This window comes from Narcine bancroftii, chromosome 3, assembly GCF_036971445.1.
Source record: "Narcine bancroftii isolate sNarBan1 chromosome 3, sNarBan1.hap1, whole genome shotgun sequence".
NCBI lineage: Eukaryota > Metazoa > Chordata > Chondrichthyes > Torpediniformes > Narcinidae > Narcine > Narcine bancroftii.
The window spans coordinates 2,554,168-2,574,628 of record NC_091471.1 but is presented as its reverse complement, the minus strand read 5'-3'; the positions used below and the strand labels follow the sequence as shown (position 1 = coordinate 2,574,628).

At 41.8% G+C, this 20,461-nt stretch overlaps 1 protein-coding gene across 1 annotated transcript; it reads right to left on the bottom strand.

Moving 5' to 3' along the window:
• Positions 1–8,869: 8,869 nt before the first annotated feature.
• Positions 8,870–20,461, bottom strand: LOC138756652 (interferon-induced very large GTPase 1-like). Its single transcript, XM_069923038.1, is given in 13 exon segments — positions 8,870–8,894; positions 9,543–9,592; positions 10,709–10,827; positions 10,947–11,005; positions 11,123–11,241; positions 11,318–11,482; positions 12,040–12,296; positions 12,299–13,161; positions 13,163–13,251; positions 13,254–13,610; positions 19,659–19,709; positions 19,712–20,345; positions 20,457–20,461. Coding segments are annotated over 13 exon segments (2,793 nt in total).

Below are 20,461 nucleotides of genomic sequence, written 5' to 3'. Positions count from 1 at the left end.
TTTCATCAGATGCAAGGATCGACAACGAGATAGACAACAGACTCGCCAAGGCAAATAGCGCCTTTGGAAGACTACACAAAAGAGTCTAGAAAAACAACCAACTGAAAATCCTCACAAAGATAAGCGTATACAGAGCCGTTGTCATACCCACACTCCTGTTCGGCTCCGAATCATGGGTCCTCTACCGGCATCACCTACGGCTCCTAGAACGCTTCCACCAGTGTTGTCTCCACTCCATCCTCAACATTCATTGGAGCGACTTCATCCCTAACATTAAAGTACTCAAGATGGCAGAGGCCGACAGCATCGAATCCACGCTGTTGAAGATCCAACTGCGCTGGGTAGGTCACGTCTCCAGAATGGAGGACCATCGCCTTCCCAAGATCGTGTTATATGGCGAGCTCTCCACTGGCCATCGTGTCAGAGGTGCACCAAAGAAGAGGTACAAGGACTCCCTAAAGAAATCTCTTGGTGCCTGCCACATTGACCACCGCCAGTGGGCTGATATCACCTCAAACCGTGCATCTTGGCGCCTCACAGTTCGGCGGGCAGCAACCTCCTTTGAAGAAGACCGCAGAGCCCACCTCACTGACAAAAGACAAAGGAGGAAAAACCCAACACTCAACCCAAACCAACAAATTTTCCCCTGCAACCGCTGCAACCGTGTCTGCCTGGCCCGCATTGGACTTGTCAGTCACAAACGAGCCTGCAGCTGACGTGGACATTTACCCCTCCATAAATCTTCGTCCGCGAAGCCAAGCCAAAGAAAGAAGAATATAAACTGAATACAAACTTGCTATTAACTGAATCTATTTATTTTCAAAAATTTCTCTCTTTGTTCTCTCATAAAATTACAAAGCTCAACATTTTTTAATAATTAAGGTGTAGCAGCTACTACGGTAGAGCTACTGAGAAAAAAGCAACCACACACTAGGTTAGTCAACCAAAGACTGGTTTATTGAAGGTTTACAAGCGGCTTTTATTCCCTGGCTGTCCTGGGCTCCACGGGACAAGGTGGGACCTTGTTAAGGGACAGCTGCTGGTCCACGGGACCAGCAGGTTTAAATTGAGACTTGTTAATATCCCGTGCCTTTCAGCAGGGGATCGAGCTGATCAATGTGCCATCCCTCACCACTCAGTAACGTTAGCATGCCAGCTCTTAGGTAAGTCCATGCACTGCACTGACGGTGGCAGTTCCCATTACCGCGCTGAGCGCCCGCTCGGCCCGCTACACAGCCACTACAAAGGTTTAAATTTTCATCAATATGTAATATCTGTTGTTTTTTAGACCTGTACGTGATATTAATAAAAGAAAACGATCTAATAAAGTTCTACTTTTGTACTCAGCAGATACTACTCGACCTTGTAACTGTGCCGATAATAAAAATAAATCTATTCTGGAATAAAAATCATACTGAAATGAATAAAATGAAAAATCTATTTCTTTAGGATTTAATCTTCCCCGTATATCAACTAGATTCATTTCTTTCATTAACATTAATACCTTTTTTGCCATTTTAATTCTAATCAGTTTTCGGTGATTTATTTAATAATGGATCTAAACAATAATTAAAGTCACCTCCAATCATAACTTTTTCATATGCTTGTGTCAAATTGAGGAAAGAGTCTTGTATAACTTTCTTGTCATCCACGTTAGGTGCATAAATATTCATGTGTTCAAAATTTGGAGTAAATTTTATAATTTACCCCTAAAAGTCGGCCAACTGATTCGATAACTAATTCTAACTTAAGTGACATTTTCTTATTAATCAATATAGCAACTCCTCTTTCCTTCAAATTAGAAGAAGAAGGTATAACTTGACCAACCCAATTTCTTTTTAATTTCTAATGTTCCTTTTTGGTCAAATGAGACTTTTGAAAAAAAGCAATATCAACCTTCAATTTTTTAACATAAGATGATGCATACTCTTTTCCTTTATATCGGATTATTGAGCCTGTTAACATTAAAAGTTGCAAAATTTAATTTAGTCATCATCTTAAATGATCTCATGAAAACCTCTGCGCCTGATGCAATGGGGCCCCAGTTCATGTTAAACTGCAACATAAACTTCATCTCCTTAAAAGAAAGAAAAATAAAAACCCAAATAAGAAATTTTTTTTTTAATTAAAAAAACCTCTCCCCAAATGAAAATAAGAATACTGTGACACATTGTTACCTCCCTCTATGGGAAGTGACCAATGCCACAAAGTGGCCAATGGCTTTGGAAGGAGAAGCAAACAGTACCACTTCCCCTGAACAGAACAATCAGAAAGAGCAATAATTTAAAGATTTCAAGTTTGATAAGCTTCTTCCAAGTCTCTATTAACTTGGTCAATTGTTAATTTCAGCTGATACGACATTCCATTTCATTCGCATCATTCTTCTTTCCTTCTTGAACTGATTTCGGTTGTTGAAGAGGATATTCCTGAACTCTCTGCGGTTTACTATCAGGTAAGGAATTAGCAAATGTAAGAGCTTCAGTGTCATCATTGAAAAATTGGGTTTGAAAGTCTCCATAAAAAACTACAAGGACTGCTTGGTATCTAAAAGCAAATTTAAATCCTTTCTTCCAAAGAATCGCTTTAGCAGAATGAAACTCTTTGTGGCACTAGGGGGCGTGGCACGATGGCTTAGGTTGGAAACATGGGAAGACACCTCTCCCGGCAGAACTGTTAAAAACCAGACCTTAAAAATTTTTTTTTAAGTATTAAAAACTGTTAAATATTTTAAGAAGCACTCCTGACAGCACAGCAACGGACAAAGACACGGACTGCAAAAAAAAACTGACTCAGAAACAGCAATCAATGTTCAGAAGAACTTGGGCCTACCTTTGAAATGAAGCCTGGGGACTTGACTCCTCTTCACCCACGTCCACAGCTGACTCCCCGGAGCACAGTGGAAGATGGTGCCAAAGCCCGATGACGCCTTCCTCCATTCAGGAAGAACAAATGCACATGTGTGGGATTTTGTGCATGGGCACTGCACAAAGCTCGCTCCATCCTGCAATGGTGAGGGAGAGATCTAAGGCCCGCGGACAGGTGGAACCACTGTTGATCTCAACAGAAGAAGAGGAAGGAGGTGGGGGTGAGGAGGAAGACATTCTGTGAATTGAAGAAGAAGAAACAGTAATATATAAGGATAGGCCCATGTCTAAACATTCTGAAGGCTTTGAGTTTGATATTTTATCTAAACAAATGAATCAAGGTTTTTTTGTCTATGAAAGATCAATTTGCTGGTATGAAAGAGGAAATGTCAACTATGAAGTCTGATAAGGCAAAGTGTGTTAAACTGGTGGACAAGGTACAAGATAAATTAAAAAGAATTGAGGAATTTGTTGACTGTCAAGATGATGTGGAGCAATGTAAGGAAAGGATGAATAAGATGGAAGATTCTTTTACTGGTTGGGACATTCAAAGAAATTATTTATTGAAGAAGATTGATGCTTTAGAGAATCAGAGCTGGAGAAATAATGTTAAAATTGTTGGTCTTCCAGAAGATTTTAAAGATGCAGAACCAGTGCAATTTTTTCAAAAATGGATTCCTGATGTTTTGGGGAAGGAGTATTTTCCGAACGGATTGGAATTAGATAGAGCTCATCATGCGATTAGAAACATACCTCCTCCTGGTCAACCGCCATGCTCTATTTTAATTAGATGTCTACGTTATCAAGACAAAAAAAAGTGATCCTGCAGGTAGCTGTTCAAAATGGAAGAAAACATCAGGGTCCTCTGGTAGTTAAGAATAGTAGAGTTTTCTCTACGCTGACTTGAGTCCAGCTATTATTAAACATCGCCAAGAGTTTAACAAAAGACATCACCATGTCTACGGTGACTTTGAAAAGTGCCCATGGAGACCTCACAAGGAAGTGTTAATTGGAGATGTTGTGGAATGGAAATGGACTATTGTCTTTAAAGGAACAGATGTACAGCTGGTGGCAGGAGTTTGAGTCTGGTTGAAGTTTACTGTTGTAAGAGGGGTCATGTGGTTTTTCAAACAGGGAGAAAGAGAAAACATGCTGTTCTCTTTTGGAGGGAGAGACAGTCAGTTTACAGCAGGAATTGGTGTTGGAACCTTCAAGTTTAGCAGGTCTGCTATTAAACCCCATTTGAAGATGGGTTTGAGTTCTGAGTTCAGCCTTTTCTAAACCCTTGTGGTCAATTACAAGAGATTGTGGCTGGTTTGTGTCTTTCTCCTGAAATAGGGGAAAAAGAAGAACTCTATGGTAACCTGGAGGAAGAGGTTATCTTGGAAAACGGCCCGAGGGGCATTTCTTCAGCAAGACATTGAAATGGCTAATTGTGTGTGTGTGTGTGTGTGTGTGTGTGTGTGTGTGTGTGTGTGTGTGTGTGTCCAGTGAATAATGAATATCTCCCTCTGAAACCAACAAAGACCTTCCTTTATGGAAACAATTTGTTAAAGCACCAGAGGGGAGACTTGATAAGATTATGAGGGGCACAGACAACGTAGATGTGAGTAGGATGTTTCTACTTAGATTGGGAGAGATAAATACAAGTCACAGCTTTAGGCTGAAAGGAGAGAGGGATAAGGGGAACATTAGGGGAACATTTTTCACTCAGAGAGTGGTGGGAGTGTCTGTTTTTCTATGCTGTAACATTCTATGGTTACATTCTGTGCACAGTATGAAAATTGCCCAATACCAGGAAACCTGGAGAAATGAAAAGTGAATGATTGGACAGTCGCTTAGAATTAGTAGGGGGTTGTTTATAGTAAAAGATTGATCTTATTATGATGTTTGAAGAAAGTTGAAGACGTTTTTGTTGAAGTGACAGTCGTCTCGGAGAATTTCTGCTGCTGGTGTTTGGAGTCTTCTGGGCTCAGAACAAGTTCCACAGGGATCTGTCCTGGGACCCCTACTCTTGTTATGATTTTTACAACTAACCAAAGTCAGGGGTGGCCAAACTACGGCTTGCAAGCCATGTGTGACTTGCAAAAATGTGTTCTCTGAGACAAATCATATGGTAGATTTAGTGGGATCGCGTGATAGTAGCTGCATGGTGGGCAGTGAAAGTAGCAGAGTGTGAGTGTGATCCAGGCCTCTCGCACTCCAGAGCTCACGTCAACTCGATTGCAGACTCTTGCCTAAGTTCCAGCCACTCACCTATCAAAGTTCCTGATTCCCGGCTACCCACCCATTCGATCTCCCGACACCCAAACTGTGGACGACTGTCACCTAGGCCCCAGTCACCAGCCTATCCGAGCTCCCGATGCCCTGACCACAGTCTCTCACCTAGTCCCCAGCCACCCACCCATCCAATCTTCCTACACCCCAAACACAGACTTTCACCTTTGTCCAAGCCACCAGCCTATCTGATCTCCTGACATGCCAACCGTGGACTCTCACCTAGGCCAGAGCCACCAACCTATCCGATCTCCCGACACACCAACCGCGGACTCTCACCTAGGCTCCAGTCACCCGCCCATCTGATCATCTGACACCCCAACCATGGACTCTCACCTCGGCCCCAGCCACCTGCCCATCCAATCTCCAATCAACCCAACCATGGACTCTCACCCAGTTCCAAGCCACCAGCCTTCCTGATATCCCAACACCCCAACCGCGGACTCTCACCTAGGCCCCAGCCTCCAGACTATCCGATATTCCGACATCCCAACCATGGACTCTCACCTAGGCCCCAGCCTCCAGACTATCTGAGCTCCCGATGCCCTGACCACGGACTCTGACCTAGGCCCCAGCCACCCGCCCATCCGAGCTCCCAATGCCCTGACCACAGGCTTTCACCTAGGCCCCAGCCACTCGTCCATCTGACTTCCTGATGCACCGAATGACACAAGTACTTACCCGAGTCAAAAGTAGTTTCAGTTTAATAGTCAATCGTCTAAAATTTTACTGTAAAATTTGGCCACAAAATTCAACAACTACACGCGTATATATGGTATTTGTAATTTTTGGTTGTTGAAACTAAATACAAGTTAGCAGTTTAAAAACTACATGTATATCTTAATACTTGTATAAATTTGTGTACAGAATGTGCATGGAAGAGTAAAAACTGTGTTTGTGATATTTTTTCTTGTCTTGCAGCTCTCAATCATCTGAAGTTTATCGTACATGGCTCTTACATTAAGCAGGTTGGCCACCCCTGACCTAGATGAAGAAATGGATGGATGGATCAGTATGTTTGTGGAAGATAGTAAGGTTGGAGGTATTGTGGATTGTGCTGAGGGTTGTCGTAGGCTCCAAAAGTATATCGACAGAATGCAGAGTTGGGCTGAATAGTGGCAAATGGAATGAAGTAATTTGGGAGGTTCAACCAGAAGGCTAAGTTCAGGGTTAATGTCAATGTTTAACCGTGTGGATGAATAAAGGGACCTTGGGGTCCAAGTCCATACATCTCTGAAGGTTGCCACACAGGTTGATAGGATAGTTAAAAAGGCTTGGGTTGTTGGGCTTCATAAGTCGGGGGATTGAGTTCAGGAGTTGAGAGCTCATGTTGCAACTCTACAAATGTCTGGTGAGACCACACTTGAAATATTGTGTTCAGTTCTGGTCACGTCATTTCGGAAAGGATGTGGAAACTATGGAGAGGGTACAGAGGAGATTTACCAGGATGTTGCCTGGATTCAGAAACAAGTCTTATGAGCCAAGCTTAGCAGAGCTGGAATTTTTCACTTTGGAGTGTAGAAGGATGAGAGGAGACTTGATAGAAGTCTACAAGATTCTGAGAGGCATAGATAGGGTGGATGGCCAGCACCTGTTTCCCAGGGCAGGATCTGCAAACACCAGAGGCCATTTGTACAGAGTGAAGGGAGGGAAGTTTAGGGGAGACATCAGGGGTAATTTATTTTATATACACATAGAGTTGTGGGTGCCTTGAAAGCTCTACCAGGGGTATCGGTGGAGACTAAACCATCAGGGGGATTTAAGAAACTCTGAGGTATGCACATGGATGAAAAAAAAACAGAGGGATATGGGGTAGGAAGGGTTTAGTATTTGTTTGGTAGGAATATCTAGGTCAGCATGACTTTGAGGGCCGAAGGGCCTGAAATGTGCTGCAGTGTTCCATATTCTGTGTTTTAAAGATTGAGCTGATCTGCCATATGAGCAGAGACTGAGACATCTGGGAGTTTGGAAGAAAAGAACAAAACAGGTCTTCATGAATATTAAATTCACCGAGGGTGGAATTCCCTGTGGCTGAGGTGTGGTGTGGGTGGGGGTTTAGAACTAGTGATCAAAATAATACGTATGCTGACTGAGAGTGATATGAGCAGAAATTCCTTCACTCAGAGGGTAGTGAATCTTTGGAACCCCCTGTCCTGGAGGGCTGCAGAGACTCAGGAATTGACTGCAGTCAGAACAAATGAAAAAGTGTGTGCTGGGTATTAAAGGAACAGGTAATGAACAGGATTGAGGTGCTGTGTTGTATTGCGCCACATTCCAAACTTCTCTCAATCTATAAGAAAACTCTGAACACTGATGAATAAGGTAAACCTTCTTTTATTTTTCAATTTGCAAAGCAAGAGGAACCCCATTACAGAGAGAGAGCTGCAGCCCAGCAGCGATTTCCCCAAACTCGTGAGCACCACCATTTTATTAGTAATCGAAAAACAGATACTCCAGGTGCACAGCAGATCCTGACCTCCACAGCATGTATAAAGCATGCATTATGTCTCAACAAAGCTGCCCTCTTATCGTAAAAGGGGTTGTTTTCTATTCCCACCTGCCACCGAGACACAATGTCTTGCTTTATCATACCCTTGCTTAGTTATGGTCACTTTGGTTTGTTCCATTCCCATCATTCCTTGCAAGACCTGGAAAAGCATTGACATTTGCACAGCTGAATCGCCTGCTCCTGTTACATTTTGTTTTGGAATGTCACCAAGGATCTCAGTTCCATGGTGCCCTCAATCAATTTTCCTCTCAATTTCACTGATTCAGGGTGGTAACCACAGTTTTGCAAGTGGGAGGTCATGTCTCACAAATCTAATTGAGGTTGTTGAGGATGTGACCAAGAAGGTTGACGAGGGCAGAACTGGACATGGTATAGAGATGGATTTCAGCAAGGTATTCGATGAAGTTCCCCATGGTAGGCTGCTGTGCAAGGTGAGATCGTCTGGGATCCAAGGTGAGAGAGCAGAATAGATAGAAAATTGGCTTCATGGGAGAAAGCAGAGGGTGATGTGGGAAGGTTGTTTTTTCAGACTGGAGACCTGTGACTAGTGAGATGTCACAGGGTTTGATGCTGTGCCCATCGCTGTTTGTCATCGATATCAATGATTGAGATGAAATGCACGTGGCGTGATTAGCAAGTGTGTGGATAACACTGAAGTGTCCGGTGTTGGAGAGAGTGAGGACGGTTGTCAAAGTTTGTAGCAGGAGCTTGATGGGTCGGGCAGATGGGAAGTGGACTGGTTGATGCAATTTAATACAGAGAAATTAGGTTTTACATTTTGGGAAGTCTAACATGAACAAGGCTTATACAGTGAATAGTGGGGATCTGGGAAGTGTTGTAGACATGCAGGGATTCAGGAGGGCAGGTACAAAATACTGAAAATGGAGTCACAGATCGGGAGGGGGGGAGGGGGGTCAAAAATACCATTGGCTCATTGGACAGAGTGTAAAGGCTAGGAGGTCATGTTGGTGTTGATGAGGCCCCAATTGGAGTATTGTGTTCAGTTTCATGATACAGGAAATGAATTGTCAAACTGGAGAGAAGATTTACGAGAATGTTGCCAGGATTCAGGGGCCTGAGCTGCAGGGAGAGGTTGAGCAGGCTGAGGCTTTAATTCCTTGGAGCGCAGGAGGATGAGGGGTGATCTCATAGAGGTGGACAAAATCAGGAGAAGAGTAGATCGGGTAAACACAGAGGGTCTTTTCTCAGAGTAGGGGGATCAGTAACCATAGGGCCAAATGAAGCTGAGGGGAGAGATTTAAAAGGAACCCTGGGGTGATGAATTGATGGAATGGGCTGCCAGTGAGAGTAGTTGAGGCAGGTCCTACTGCAACATTTCAGAAACATTTGGATGGATAAATGGGCCTAACTCAGGTAGCTGGGGCTAGTGTGGGCAAGTTGAGCCTTGGGGTCAGTTTCCACACTGAAGGCTGACTACAGGGTGAATGTTCGGTTACTTAAGAGTGTGGATGAACAGAGCGACGTTGCGTCCAAATCCAGACATCCCTCAAGGTCACCGCCCATGTTGATAGAGTAGTTAAGAAGGCCTCTGGGATGCTGGGCTTCATTAATAGGGGGATTGTGTTCAAGAGTCGAGAGATCATGTTGCAACTCTACAAATCTCTGGTGAGACCCTACGTGTTCAGTTTTGGTCATCTCAAGGATGTGGAAGCTACAGAGAGGGTGCAGACATTTGTCAGGATGCTCTCTGGTTTGAAAATAGGTCTTTTGGAGCATAGAAGGATGAGAAGAGACTTAATAGAGATGTACAGGATTACGAGAGGCACAGATAGGGTGGACAGCTAGCACCGGTTCCCAGGGAAAGATCAGCAAACACTAAAGGAAGCGTGTACAAAGTGAAGGGAGGGAAGAAATCAGGGGTGTGTTTTTACCCAGAGAGTTGTGGGGGTCTGGAATGCCTTGCCAGGGATGGTGGTGGAGGCTGGAACATTGGGGGAATTTAAGAGCCTCCTAGACAGACACATGGATGGAAGAAAAATGGCAGGTTACGGGGTAGGGAGGGTTTAATAATTTTTAATGGAAAATTTGTGGGTCAGCACCACATCGAGGGGCCAAAGTGCCTGTACTGTTTTGTTCTAAGAATCCGATAATAATTGCCTCTGCTAATCCTTTTCCAGTTTAGGGCCAGATTTGAATTTTAATGCAGTGGATGAGCACATTGGAGACCATGACCACAACTCCCTGACCTTTAGCATTGCCATGGAGAAGGGTAGGTGCAGACATGGAGGGAAAGAGTTTCATTGGGATTAACAGAAACTTGGGAGAGCAAATCGGGAACAGAAGTTCTCAGGGAAACGCACAGCAGCAATGTGGAGCATGTTTTGGGATAACTTTCATGGATTTCTAGATCGGTTTGACAGACTGATTCAGGGAAAAAATGGTAGAGTAAAGGAGCCTCGGTGGACAAGAGAGGTAGGATATCTAGTGAAGAGGAAAAAGGAAGCACATGCAAGGTTCAGGAACCAAACGTCAGGAGATTTGCAAGTTAGCCAGGAAGTTATTCAAGCCAGGAAGGGGCATGAATACCCTTGCCTGGTGGGATGAAGGAAAACCCTGAGAATGTGAAGAAGAGGGGAAGACTGAAAAACTCAGGACATCGATAGGGAATGAAGGGGAAACAATGTTTCATGCCTGGTTCCCAGGGAGAGGAGAGAAGGGAGGAACGGGCAGGTGTTAACAGGTATAGGTCAATACAGGCGGGGTGGGGGGGGGGGGGTGGAGAATAGAGAAAAGTGATGGGGAGAGGGGGTACCTCTGATAGGGGTGGGGTAGGGAGCTGAATGAAAGAAGACTTGGATGGGGGAAAGAGAGAGAATGGCAGAGGGACAGACAGAGACTGAGAGAGAGAGAGAGAGTCTCAGGGAAGGAGTTAACAGAAATTGAAGAATGACATTAATGTCGTCTGGCTGGGAGAATTCCAGACGGAATAATAGGTGTTATTCCTCCAGTTTTTGGGTAGCCTCTGTTTCTCAGTGCTTGAGACTATGGGCAGATGTGTTGGTGTGGGAATGGGGTGTGGTATTAAAATGGTTGGCACTGTAAGGTCCCCGTTGTAGCGGACAGAGCGAAGGTTCTCAATGAAATGGTCTCCCAGACTGCATCCATCTCTCCACTGTAGGGAGGCTTCAGTGGGAACACAGATGCAGTAGATGACCCCTGCAGATTCACAAGGGACGTGTTGCTTCACTCAGAAGACTGTTGTGGGCTGCAAATGGTGCTGAAGGAGGAGGTGTGGGCACAAATATAGTACTTCCTATGGTCCCTGTGATAGGTACCAAGGGTGAGATTAGTGGGAAGAGAAGGGTGGACGAGAGAATCATGCAGGATGAGGTCTCTGTTGAATCCGGGGAGGGAAGGGGAGGGTAAGATACGTCTGATAGTGGGATCACATTGAGACTATGGGCAGATGTGTTGGTGTGGGAATGGGGTGTGGTATTAAAATGGTTGGCACTGTAAGGTCCCCGTTGTAGCGGACAGAGCGAAGGTTCTCAATGAAATGGTCTCCCAGACTGCATCCATCTCTCCACTGTAGGGAGGCTTCAGTGGGAACACAGATGCAGTAGATGACCCCTGCAGATTCACAAGGGACGTGTTGCTTCACTCAGAAATTCCAGAAGATGCAGTGGCTTGTGGGGTGGTTGGTTACAACAAGGGAAATCCTGTCCTTGTTGTGATTGGGACTGGAGGGGGCCAGGGCAGATGTGTGGGAAATGGGGGAGATTTGGGTAATGGCTGAGTTGATGGTGGTAGAGGGAAAGCTACATTTTTTGAAAGGGGTCATCTCGGATGATCTGGAATGGTTGACCTTTTCCTGGGAGCAGATACGGCAGAGACAAAGGAATTGAGATAAAGGAACCAAATCTTTACAGGGGACAGGGTAAGAAGAGGTGTTGTCAAGGTAATGACAAAGGAGATGGTCAGTTTGTTTCGCGCAATGGAGAAAGAGGAGAGTTGCCAGAGATGGAGCAATTGAATTTGAAGTTGGAAAAGGACGGAGTAGTGATGGAGAAGGGGGTAGAAGAGGGAAGGGAGGGAGTGGTGAGCTGGAGGAAAGGGGGAGAGAGGGAACTGCAGGAGGGGTTAACGAGAAGCCGACGTTTACTCCGTCTGGTTGGAAAATGCCCACGTGGAACATAAGGAGTTGATCCTCCTTGGTTTGGTGATGCACGGCCAGGGATAGACATGTTGGTGTGAGGATGGGTTGTGGAAATAAAAGGGTTGGCCACTGGGAGATCCTTGGTGCTGCAGCAGTGGACAAAGCAAAAGGGGCTCAACAAAATGTTTATTGCTGTGGAATTGGTCAATATGGGTCAACACAACACTATGGGATGAAGGGCCTGAACAGAGCTGAAATGTTCTATGATTAACCCTGCTATTGCCCTTGTCGACCTCTAACTGTGCTTTGTCATTTAAAGGGACCTTGCCAGAACTGAATGCGTGTGTTCTATTTAGATCTTCCCTCACTATTTCCCAGTCAAGGTTCCAGGCTTCATTGATCCCTGCAGGTTTTGCTTCATATATTTCAGCAAACTGCTTGTTGAAAGTGTGGAAAACCTTCCTCCAATACGAAGCTGCTTGTGAGGAAATTTCCCGTTGGATGGTCCAGGATTTGTAGTAGTTATTGACTGGTAATCCTTGTAGGGTTTCCATTCCTGATTTGTGTCCTTGTTTTTGAAACTTGCATCACTTGCAACTGATGCTGTGCAGATGTCCATTACAAGACATTGACTGTCTTCCCATCAGGAGTTGTTGAGTCCTTGGGGTCTGTGTTGTTTACATGAGTGCTGTGAGTGTACCAGGGTCTCTGAATCACAGAAAACTTCACAGAAAGGGCATTTCTTTGAACAACAGAATAACCCTTTGAACAGCTCCTCCCTGGGTTTAATGAGTAATTCTTCAATCTTCCCTTCAACATCCCAGCCTGTTATCTCATGGAGAAGATTCATCTTCACCACTTCAATGGACAGAATGGCTTCTGTCAATTTCTTGCCATCACTCTCATTCTGAAACGGAATGAATTCCACCTGATCCTTAGGCATCGAGACTCTTGTGCTCAACTTTTCCACCAACATGTCGAGGAAGCTCTGAGCATTCCCAACATCACTCTGCCTCCCTGCATCCTCAACAATCACTTTGGGGTGTCCAATGATCTCTGTGAGGATTTCTTTAGCCAGATGAGTAAACGTGGTCTCTCCATTGTGCCGTGTCTTGCAATGTTCAATCACTTGATCATGGAGCTAGTCCTTGGCAAAATTCTCAGAGTCGCTCATGTAGCAGTAATAATCATGAAATGTATATGTTTGTTTCAAGTGGACCAGGAGAGCCACAGTGAAGTTGTTGCGGAGTCTGTCCCTGCCTCCAGGATCATTTTTCCTCATATCATCCACAATGCTCACACTCAGCCCATTCAGGATGGCGTCTCTGACAGCGGGCAAGAAACAAGATTGTGCGAATTGTTCTGCTTGCCTCTGCTCTGTGTAAATATTGAAGGTATTGACCTTTCATGTTCTCCAATCTTCCCAGTGGATCATGTTTGTGGATGAAGTTCTTCTGCATCTTCTTTGAATTTAGTTCCAGAGTTAACTGTACAGGTGAAGTTTAAACTCTGCCTTGAAAATCTCACTCATTATAAAATTTGGATGTGAAATGTTGTTAATTTTCTCATCTATAAAATGTAAAAGTTCAAAATTATACTATAATTCTTGACCCTCTTGTGACTCCTCCTCGAAGAGTACTGTTATTATTTCTTCTTGATGAAGATCTGATTTCTGGGAGGAAATATAGATCCTTGTTTTTAATGTCCTCATCCATGTTCTGTTGATGTGTTTCTCTTCAATCTGAAAGTGCCGGAACCCAATTTGAGACAGAGAGTTACCATGTAGTCTTTCATTAATCACTCTTCTTTGAGTTCTTGTGGTGTCTCTCAGAAGCTTTACCACCTCCAGTTCTTTTTTTTAAATTTTTTTTAATTTTTCACATCATAAATCACATTAGTCATGATACACACTTTTTCCTTTTCACACATATACAGTGACATTTTCTCCCCCCCCCTCCATCCTCCCAACCCCCCCCCCCCCACCCCCCCCCTCCCATCCATTTAAGTATACAATCTAGGATACATTAAACCAGTCAGACAATGTTGTCACTCAACAAAAATACACCAGAAATTCTACTGAGTCCATTCTTTTCTTTCCTTCTCCTTCCATCAACTTAGGTAATGATTGTCCCCGGTAGGTTTTCGCTATTGTATTTAATGTAAGGCTCCCATATTTGTTCGAATATTTCAATATTATTTCTTAAACTATATGTTATTTTTTCTAATGGAATACATTTATTCATTTCTATATACCATTGTTGTATTTTCAAATTATCTTCCAATTTCCAGGTTGACATAATACATTTTTTTGCTACGGCTAGAGAATCTTAACAAATCTTTTTTGTGCATCCTCCAAATCAATTCCAAATTCTTTGTTTTTTATGTTACTTAGGAGAAAGATCTCTGGATTCTTTGGTATATTGTTTTCTGTTATTTTATTTAATATCTGATTGAGATCTTCCCAAAATTTTTCTACTTTCTCACATGTCCAGATTGCATGAATTGTTGTTCCCATTTCTTTTTTACATCGAAAACATCTATCAGATACTATTGGGTCCCATTTATTTAACTTTTGAGGTGTAATGTATAGTCTGTGTATCCAGTTATATTGTATCATATGTAGCCTCGTATTTATTGTATTTCTCATCGTTCCAGAACATAATTTCTCCCATGTTTCCTTTTTTATCTTTATATTTAAATCTTGTTCCCATTTTTGTTTAGCTTTACCATTTGTTTCCACATTCTCCTTTTCTTGCAGTTTAATATACATATTTGTAATAAATCTTTTGATTATCATTGTATCTGTAATCACATATTCAAGGTTACTTGCCTCTGGCAAACTCAAACTGCTTCCTAATTTATCCTTCAAGTAGGATCACAATTGGTAATATGCCAGCGCTGTATCTTGAGTTATATTGTACTTATCTTTCATTTGTTCAAAGGATAGGAATCTATTTCCTGAAAAACAATTTTCTATTCTTTTAATCCCTTTTTTTTCCCATTCTCTAAAGGAAAGGTTATCTATTGTAAAAGGGAGTAACTTGTTTTGCGTCAATATTAGTTTTGGTAATTGATAATTTGTTTTATTTCTTTCTACATGAATCTTCTTCCAAATATTGAGGAGATGATGTAATACTGGAGAACTTCTATGTTGTACCAATTTTTCATCTCATTTATATAATATGTGTTCAGGTATCTTTTCCCCTATTTTATCTAATTCTAATCTCGTCCAGTCTGGTTTTTCCCTTGTTTGATAAAAATCTGATAGGTATCTTAATTGTGCGGCTCTATAATAATTTTTGAAGTTTGGCAATTGTAAGCCTCCTTGTTTATACCATTCTGTTAATTTATCTAGTGCTATCCTCGGTTTCCCCCCTCTCCATAAAAATTTCCTTACTATTTTCTTCAACTCCTTGAAGAATTTTTCTGTCAGTTGTATTGGCAATGCCTGAAATAAGTATAATATCCTTGGAAAAATGTTCATTTTAATACAGTTTATCCTTCCTATTAGTGTTAGTGGTAAATCTTTCCAATGCTCTAAATTGTCCTGTAATTTTTTCATTAGTGGATAATAATTGAGTTTATATAGTTGGCCGAGATTTTTGTTTATTTGTACACCTAGGTATCTTATTGCCTGCATTTGCCATCTGAATGGAGATTCCTTCTTAAATTTTGAGAAATCCGCATTATTCATAGGCATTGCTTCACTTTTATTTACGTTTATCTTGTAACCCGACACTTCTCCAAATTCCTTCAATTTCTTATATAATTCTTTTATTGATAGTTCTGGTTCTGTTAAGTACACTATAACATCATCCGCAAATAGACTGATTTTATATTCCTTGTCTTTTATTTTTATTCCTTTTATATTATTATCTATTGTAATCAATTCTGCTAGTGGTTCTATAGCTAACGCAAACAATAAAGGTGATAGTGGGCATCCCTGCCGCGTTGACCTGCTTAAGTTAAATTGCTTTGATACATGTCCATTTACTGTCACTTTCGCTAACGGTCCCTTATATAATGCTTTAATCCAATTAAAATACTTCTCCGGTAAACTGAATTTTTGCAATACTTTGAACAAATAATTCCATTCTACTCTGTCAAAGGCCTTCTCTGCGTCTAAAGCAACTGCTACTGTAGGTGCTTTATTTCCTTCTACTGCATGAATTAAGTTAATAAATTTACAAATATTGTCTGTTGTGCGTCTTTTTTTGATAAATCCATTTTGGTCTAAATTTACCATTTTCGGTACATGCTCTGCTAATCTGTTTGCTAATAGTTTAGCTATTATCTTATAATCTGTGTTTAGTAAAGATATTGGTCTATATGACGCTGGTGAGAGTGGATCTTTCCCTTGCTTTAGTTCTTTGGCTTGGCTTCGCGGACGAAGATTTATGGAGGGGGTAAAAGTCCACGTCAGCTGCAGGCTCGTTTGTGGCTGACAAGTCCGATGCGGGACAGGCAGACACGGTTGCAGCGGCTGCAGGGGAAAAATGGTTGGTTTGTGTTGGGTGTTGGGTTTTTCCTCCTTTGTCTTTTGTCAGTGAGGTGGGCTCTGCGGTCTTCTTCAAAGGAGGTTGCTGCCCGCCAAACTGTGAGGCGCCAAGATGCACGGTTTGAGGCGATATCAGCCCACTGGCGGTGGTCAATGTGGCAGGCACCAAGAGATTTCTTTAGGCAGTCCTTGTACATTTTCTTTGGTGCACCTCTGTCACGGTGGCCAGTGGAGAGCTCGCCATATAACACGATCTTGGGAAGGCGATGGTCCTCCATTCTGGAGACGTGACCCACCCAGCGCAGCTGGATCTTCAGCAGCGTGGACTCGATGCTGTCGACCTCTGCCATCTCGAGTACTTCGACGTTAGGGATGAAAGCGCTCCAATGGATGTTGAGGATGGAGTGGAGACAACGCTGGTGGAAGCGTTCTAGGAGCCGTAGGTGATGCCGGTAGAGGACCCATGATTCGGAGCCAAACAGGAGTGTGGGTATGACAACGGCTCTGTATACGCTTATCTTTGTGAGGTTTTTCAGTTGGTTGTTTTTCCAGACTCTTTTTCCAGGCGCTAATTGCCTTGGCTAGTCTGTTGTCTATCTCATTGTCGATCCTTGCATCTGATGAAATGGTGCAGCCGAGATAGGTAAACTGGTTGACCGTTTTGAGTTTTGTGTGCCCGATGGAGATGTGGAGGGGGGCTGGTGGTCATGGTGGGGAGCTGGCTGATGGAGGACCTCCGTTTTCTTCAGGCTGACTTCCAGGCCAAACATTTTGGCAGTTTCCGCAAAACAGGACGTCAAGCGCTGAAGAGCTGGCTATTGGGAATCCATCCTCTCCTGGTGTTTTATTATTTGGTAATTTTTTTATTATCTCTTGTATTTCTACTATTTCAAATGGTTCTGATCATTTATTTTGTTCCTCTATTTGTAGTTTTGGTAGTTCAATTTTAGTTAAAAATTCATCTATTTTGTCTTCTTTCCCTTCATTTTCAGTTTGGTATAATTGTTCATAGAATTCTCTGAAGTTTTCATTAATCTCCGTTGGATTATATGTAATTTGTTTGTCTTTTTTCCTTGATGCCAATACCATTTTCTTAGCTTGTTCTGTCTTAAGCTGCCATGCTAGAATTTTGTGCGTTTTTTCCCCTAGTTCATAATATTTCTGTTTTGTCTTCATTATGTTCTTCTCCACCTTATATGTTTGTAGTGTTTCATATTTTATTTTTTTATCTGCCAATTATCTTCTTTTAGTTGTGTCTTCCTTCATTGCTAATTCTTTTTCTATATTTACTATTTCCCTTTCCAACTGCTCTGTTTCCTGATTATAGTCCTTCTTCATCTTGGTTACATAACTTATTATTTGCCCTCTGATGAACGCTTTCATTGCATCCCATAGTATAAACTTATCTTCCACTGATTCCGTATTTATTTCAAAATACATTTTTATTTGTTTTTCAATGAATTCTCCAAAATCCTGCCTTTTAAGTAACATGGGGTTTAATCTCCATCTATACATTCTTGGAGGGATGTCCTCTAACTTTACTGTCAATATTAAGGGTGAATGGTCCGATAGTATTCTATCTTTATATTCTGTTTTTCTTACTCTATCTTGCATACAAGCTGATAACAAAAATAGGTCTATTCTTGAGTATGTTTTATGTCTAGCCGAGTTATATGAATATTCCTTTTCTTTTGGGTGTTGTTTCCTCCATATGTCCAAAAGTTGCATTTCTTCCATTGATTTAATTATAAATTTGGTTACTTTGTTCTTTCTGTTAATTTTTTTCCCAGTTTTATCCATATTTGAATCCAAATTCAGGTTGAAATCTCCTCCTATTAATATGTTCCCTTGCGTATTTGCTACCTTCAAAAAGATATCTTGCATAAACTTTTGATCTTCTTCGTTAGGTGAATATACATTGAGTAGATTCCAAAACTCCGAATATATCTGACATTTTATCATTACATATCTCCCTGCTGGATCTATTATTTCCTCTTCTATTTTAAATGGCACATTTTTACTAATTAATATAGCCACTCCTCTTGCTTTTGAATTATACGATGCTGCTGTTACATGTCCTACCCAATCTCTCTTTAATTTCTGGTGCTCCAATTCAGTTAAGTGTGTTTCTTGCACAAATGCTATGTCAATTTTTTCTTTTTTCAGTAAATTTAGCAGTTTATTCCTTTTAATTTGGTTATGTAATCCATTAATATTTAAAGTCATATAGTTCAACGTAGCCATTTTATACTTTGTTTATCTTCCCTTTCCATTTTTCCATCATTACCTTTCCTCCTTTTCCATTTCTGTTTTCTTATTTTAAACCCTTTATAAGACAACATTCCTAAAACATCAAACATTTTCCTTATTCTCCTATTTAAAACTTCTTTAGCTCCAATCTCCCCTTCCCCTCCTGAGTTGTCCTTTATCCCTTGTCGGACAACCACATCTCCCCTCTCCATTTGGGTTTGCGAATTCACTCGCAAGCGTCAGCTGATTTTGCAGTGACCGCAACTCCTCCCCACCCAGCCCCCCCCGAAAAGATTTTACTTTTCATATGTATCAAAGGTCACTCTTTTAGTTCCCTCCTTATTCCCTCTATTCCATTTCCTTCCCTTATTAATTCTTGTCTATACTATCTATATTTTTCTCTAAATACGGATACATTCACGTATGCACATTATACATATACACACTTATACCTCTTTACCCACATACATATAAATCGTGGTCATTTTTACTCTCATTACACGTCTTCATCCCTCAGTCTATTTTGTAATTGTTCTGCAAATTTTCGTGCTTCTTCTGGATCCGAGAATAGTCTGTTTTGTTGTCCTGGAATAAATATTTTCTGGTTTAAAGGCCAATACTCTATGTGCCCTTTCTATTTCCATTTCTTGCTGTAGTTCTGGACATCCTAGGATCCTAGGAATCCAATCTTTTATAAACCCTCTCATATTCTTGCCTTCTTCATCTTCCTTAAGGCCCACTATCTTTATGTTATTTCTTCTGTTATAATTTTCCATTATATCTATTTTCTGAGCTAACAGTTCTTGTGTCTCTATAACTTTTTTATTAGATTCCTCTAATTTCTTTTTTAAGTCCTCTACCTCCATTTCTACTGCTGCTTCCCGCTCTTGCATCTTGTCCATTTTCTTTCCCATTTCTGTTAAGGTCATATCTATTTTATTCATTTTCTCTTCTGTGTTGTTTATTCTTCTTAAATCATTAAATTCCTGTGTCTGCCATTCTTTAAATGACTCCATGTATCCTTTAATAAGAGCAAGTATATCCTTTATCTTGCCTTTCTTTTCTTCTTCTATTTCTCTGTACTCTTCCTCTTCCTCTTCTTCTTCCTCTGGGTTGACCATCTGTTGTTTCTTTGTTGACCACCTCCAGTTCAATGTTTCTTTGTTGGCAGGGCTGGTATTTCAGCTGAGACTGTGCGTATGTTGCCACATCCTTCCAAAGGCAATTTCCAGCTCCTGATCACCTAACTCCTGATTTGATCCTTTACACTTCTGTAAAAGCTCCTTGACTTGCTCTTCCATCGACTTGCGACATTTATTCCAAATTGCATCCACTTCCTGCAGTCCCACGCGTCTGTTCACAGCCTCGCTACATCTCTGCGTTGATTCCTGCTGAAGTCGGCTACATAAACCGGAAATGCTGAGCTCAAAGTCCTCCCTGTATTTCTCCATCAGCTCCACATTATCAGCCCCACTTTCAAAGAGAGCTTTTAATTTATCACCCTGCCTCCTGGTCATCTCCACCCTGATCTCCTGTCCCAGATTTTGGAGCAGTTGCATGAGGTCACATTTCTCATTGCTAATTTTGTTTCCTGCCTCATTTACCCAGGAATGTGTGAATTTGCGTAGCTCCCATTCCCAGACCTTGTAATGCATGGAGAGCTGGTTGTAAGCCTCTGCAACCAGACTGTTCTGGAAGCTGAAAATGAAATTCTCACGTCTCACCTGTTCCCAAAGCCCAGCCATCCACTGGGTGAAGTCGGAGATGGTGAACACTTTTTGGCATGTCTTCCATTTGATTAATCGTTGAATTAGACTTTTTTTAAAAAAACTTTATTTATTTGAAGAATCATTATCAGTAATACAAAATACATTCCATAAAGAAAATTTTATATGGAGAAAAATTTTAAAAAAAATCAAATCCCCACCCCCCCCCCCTCACCCCAT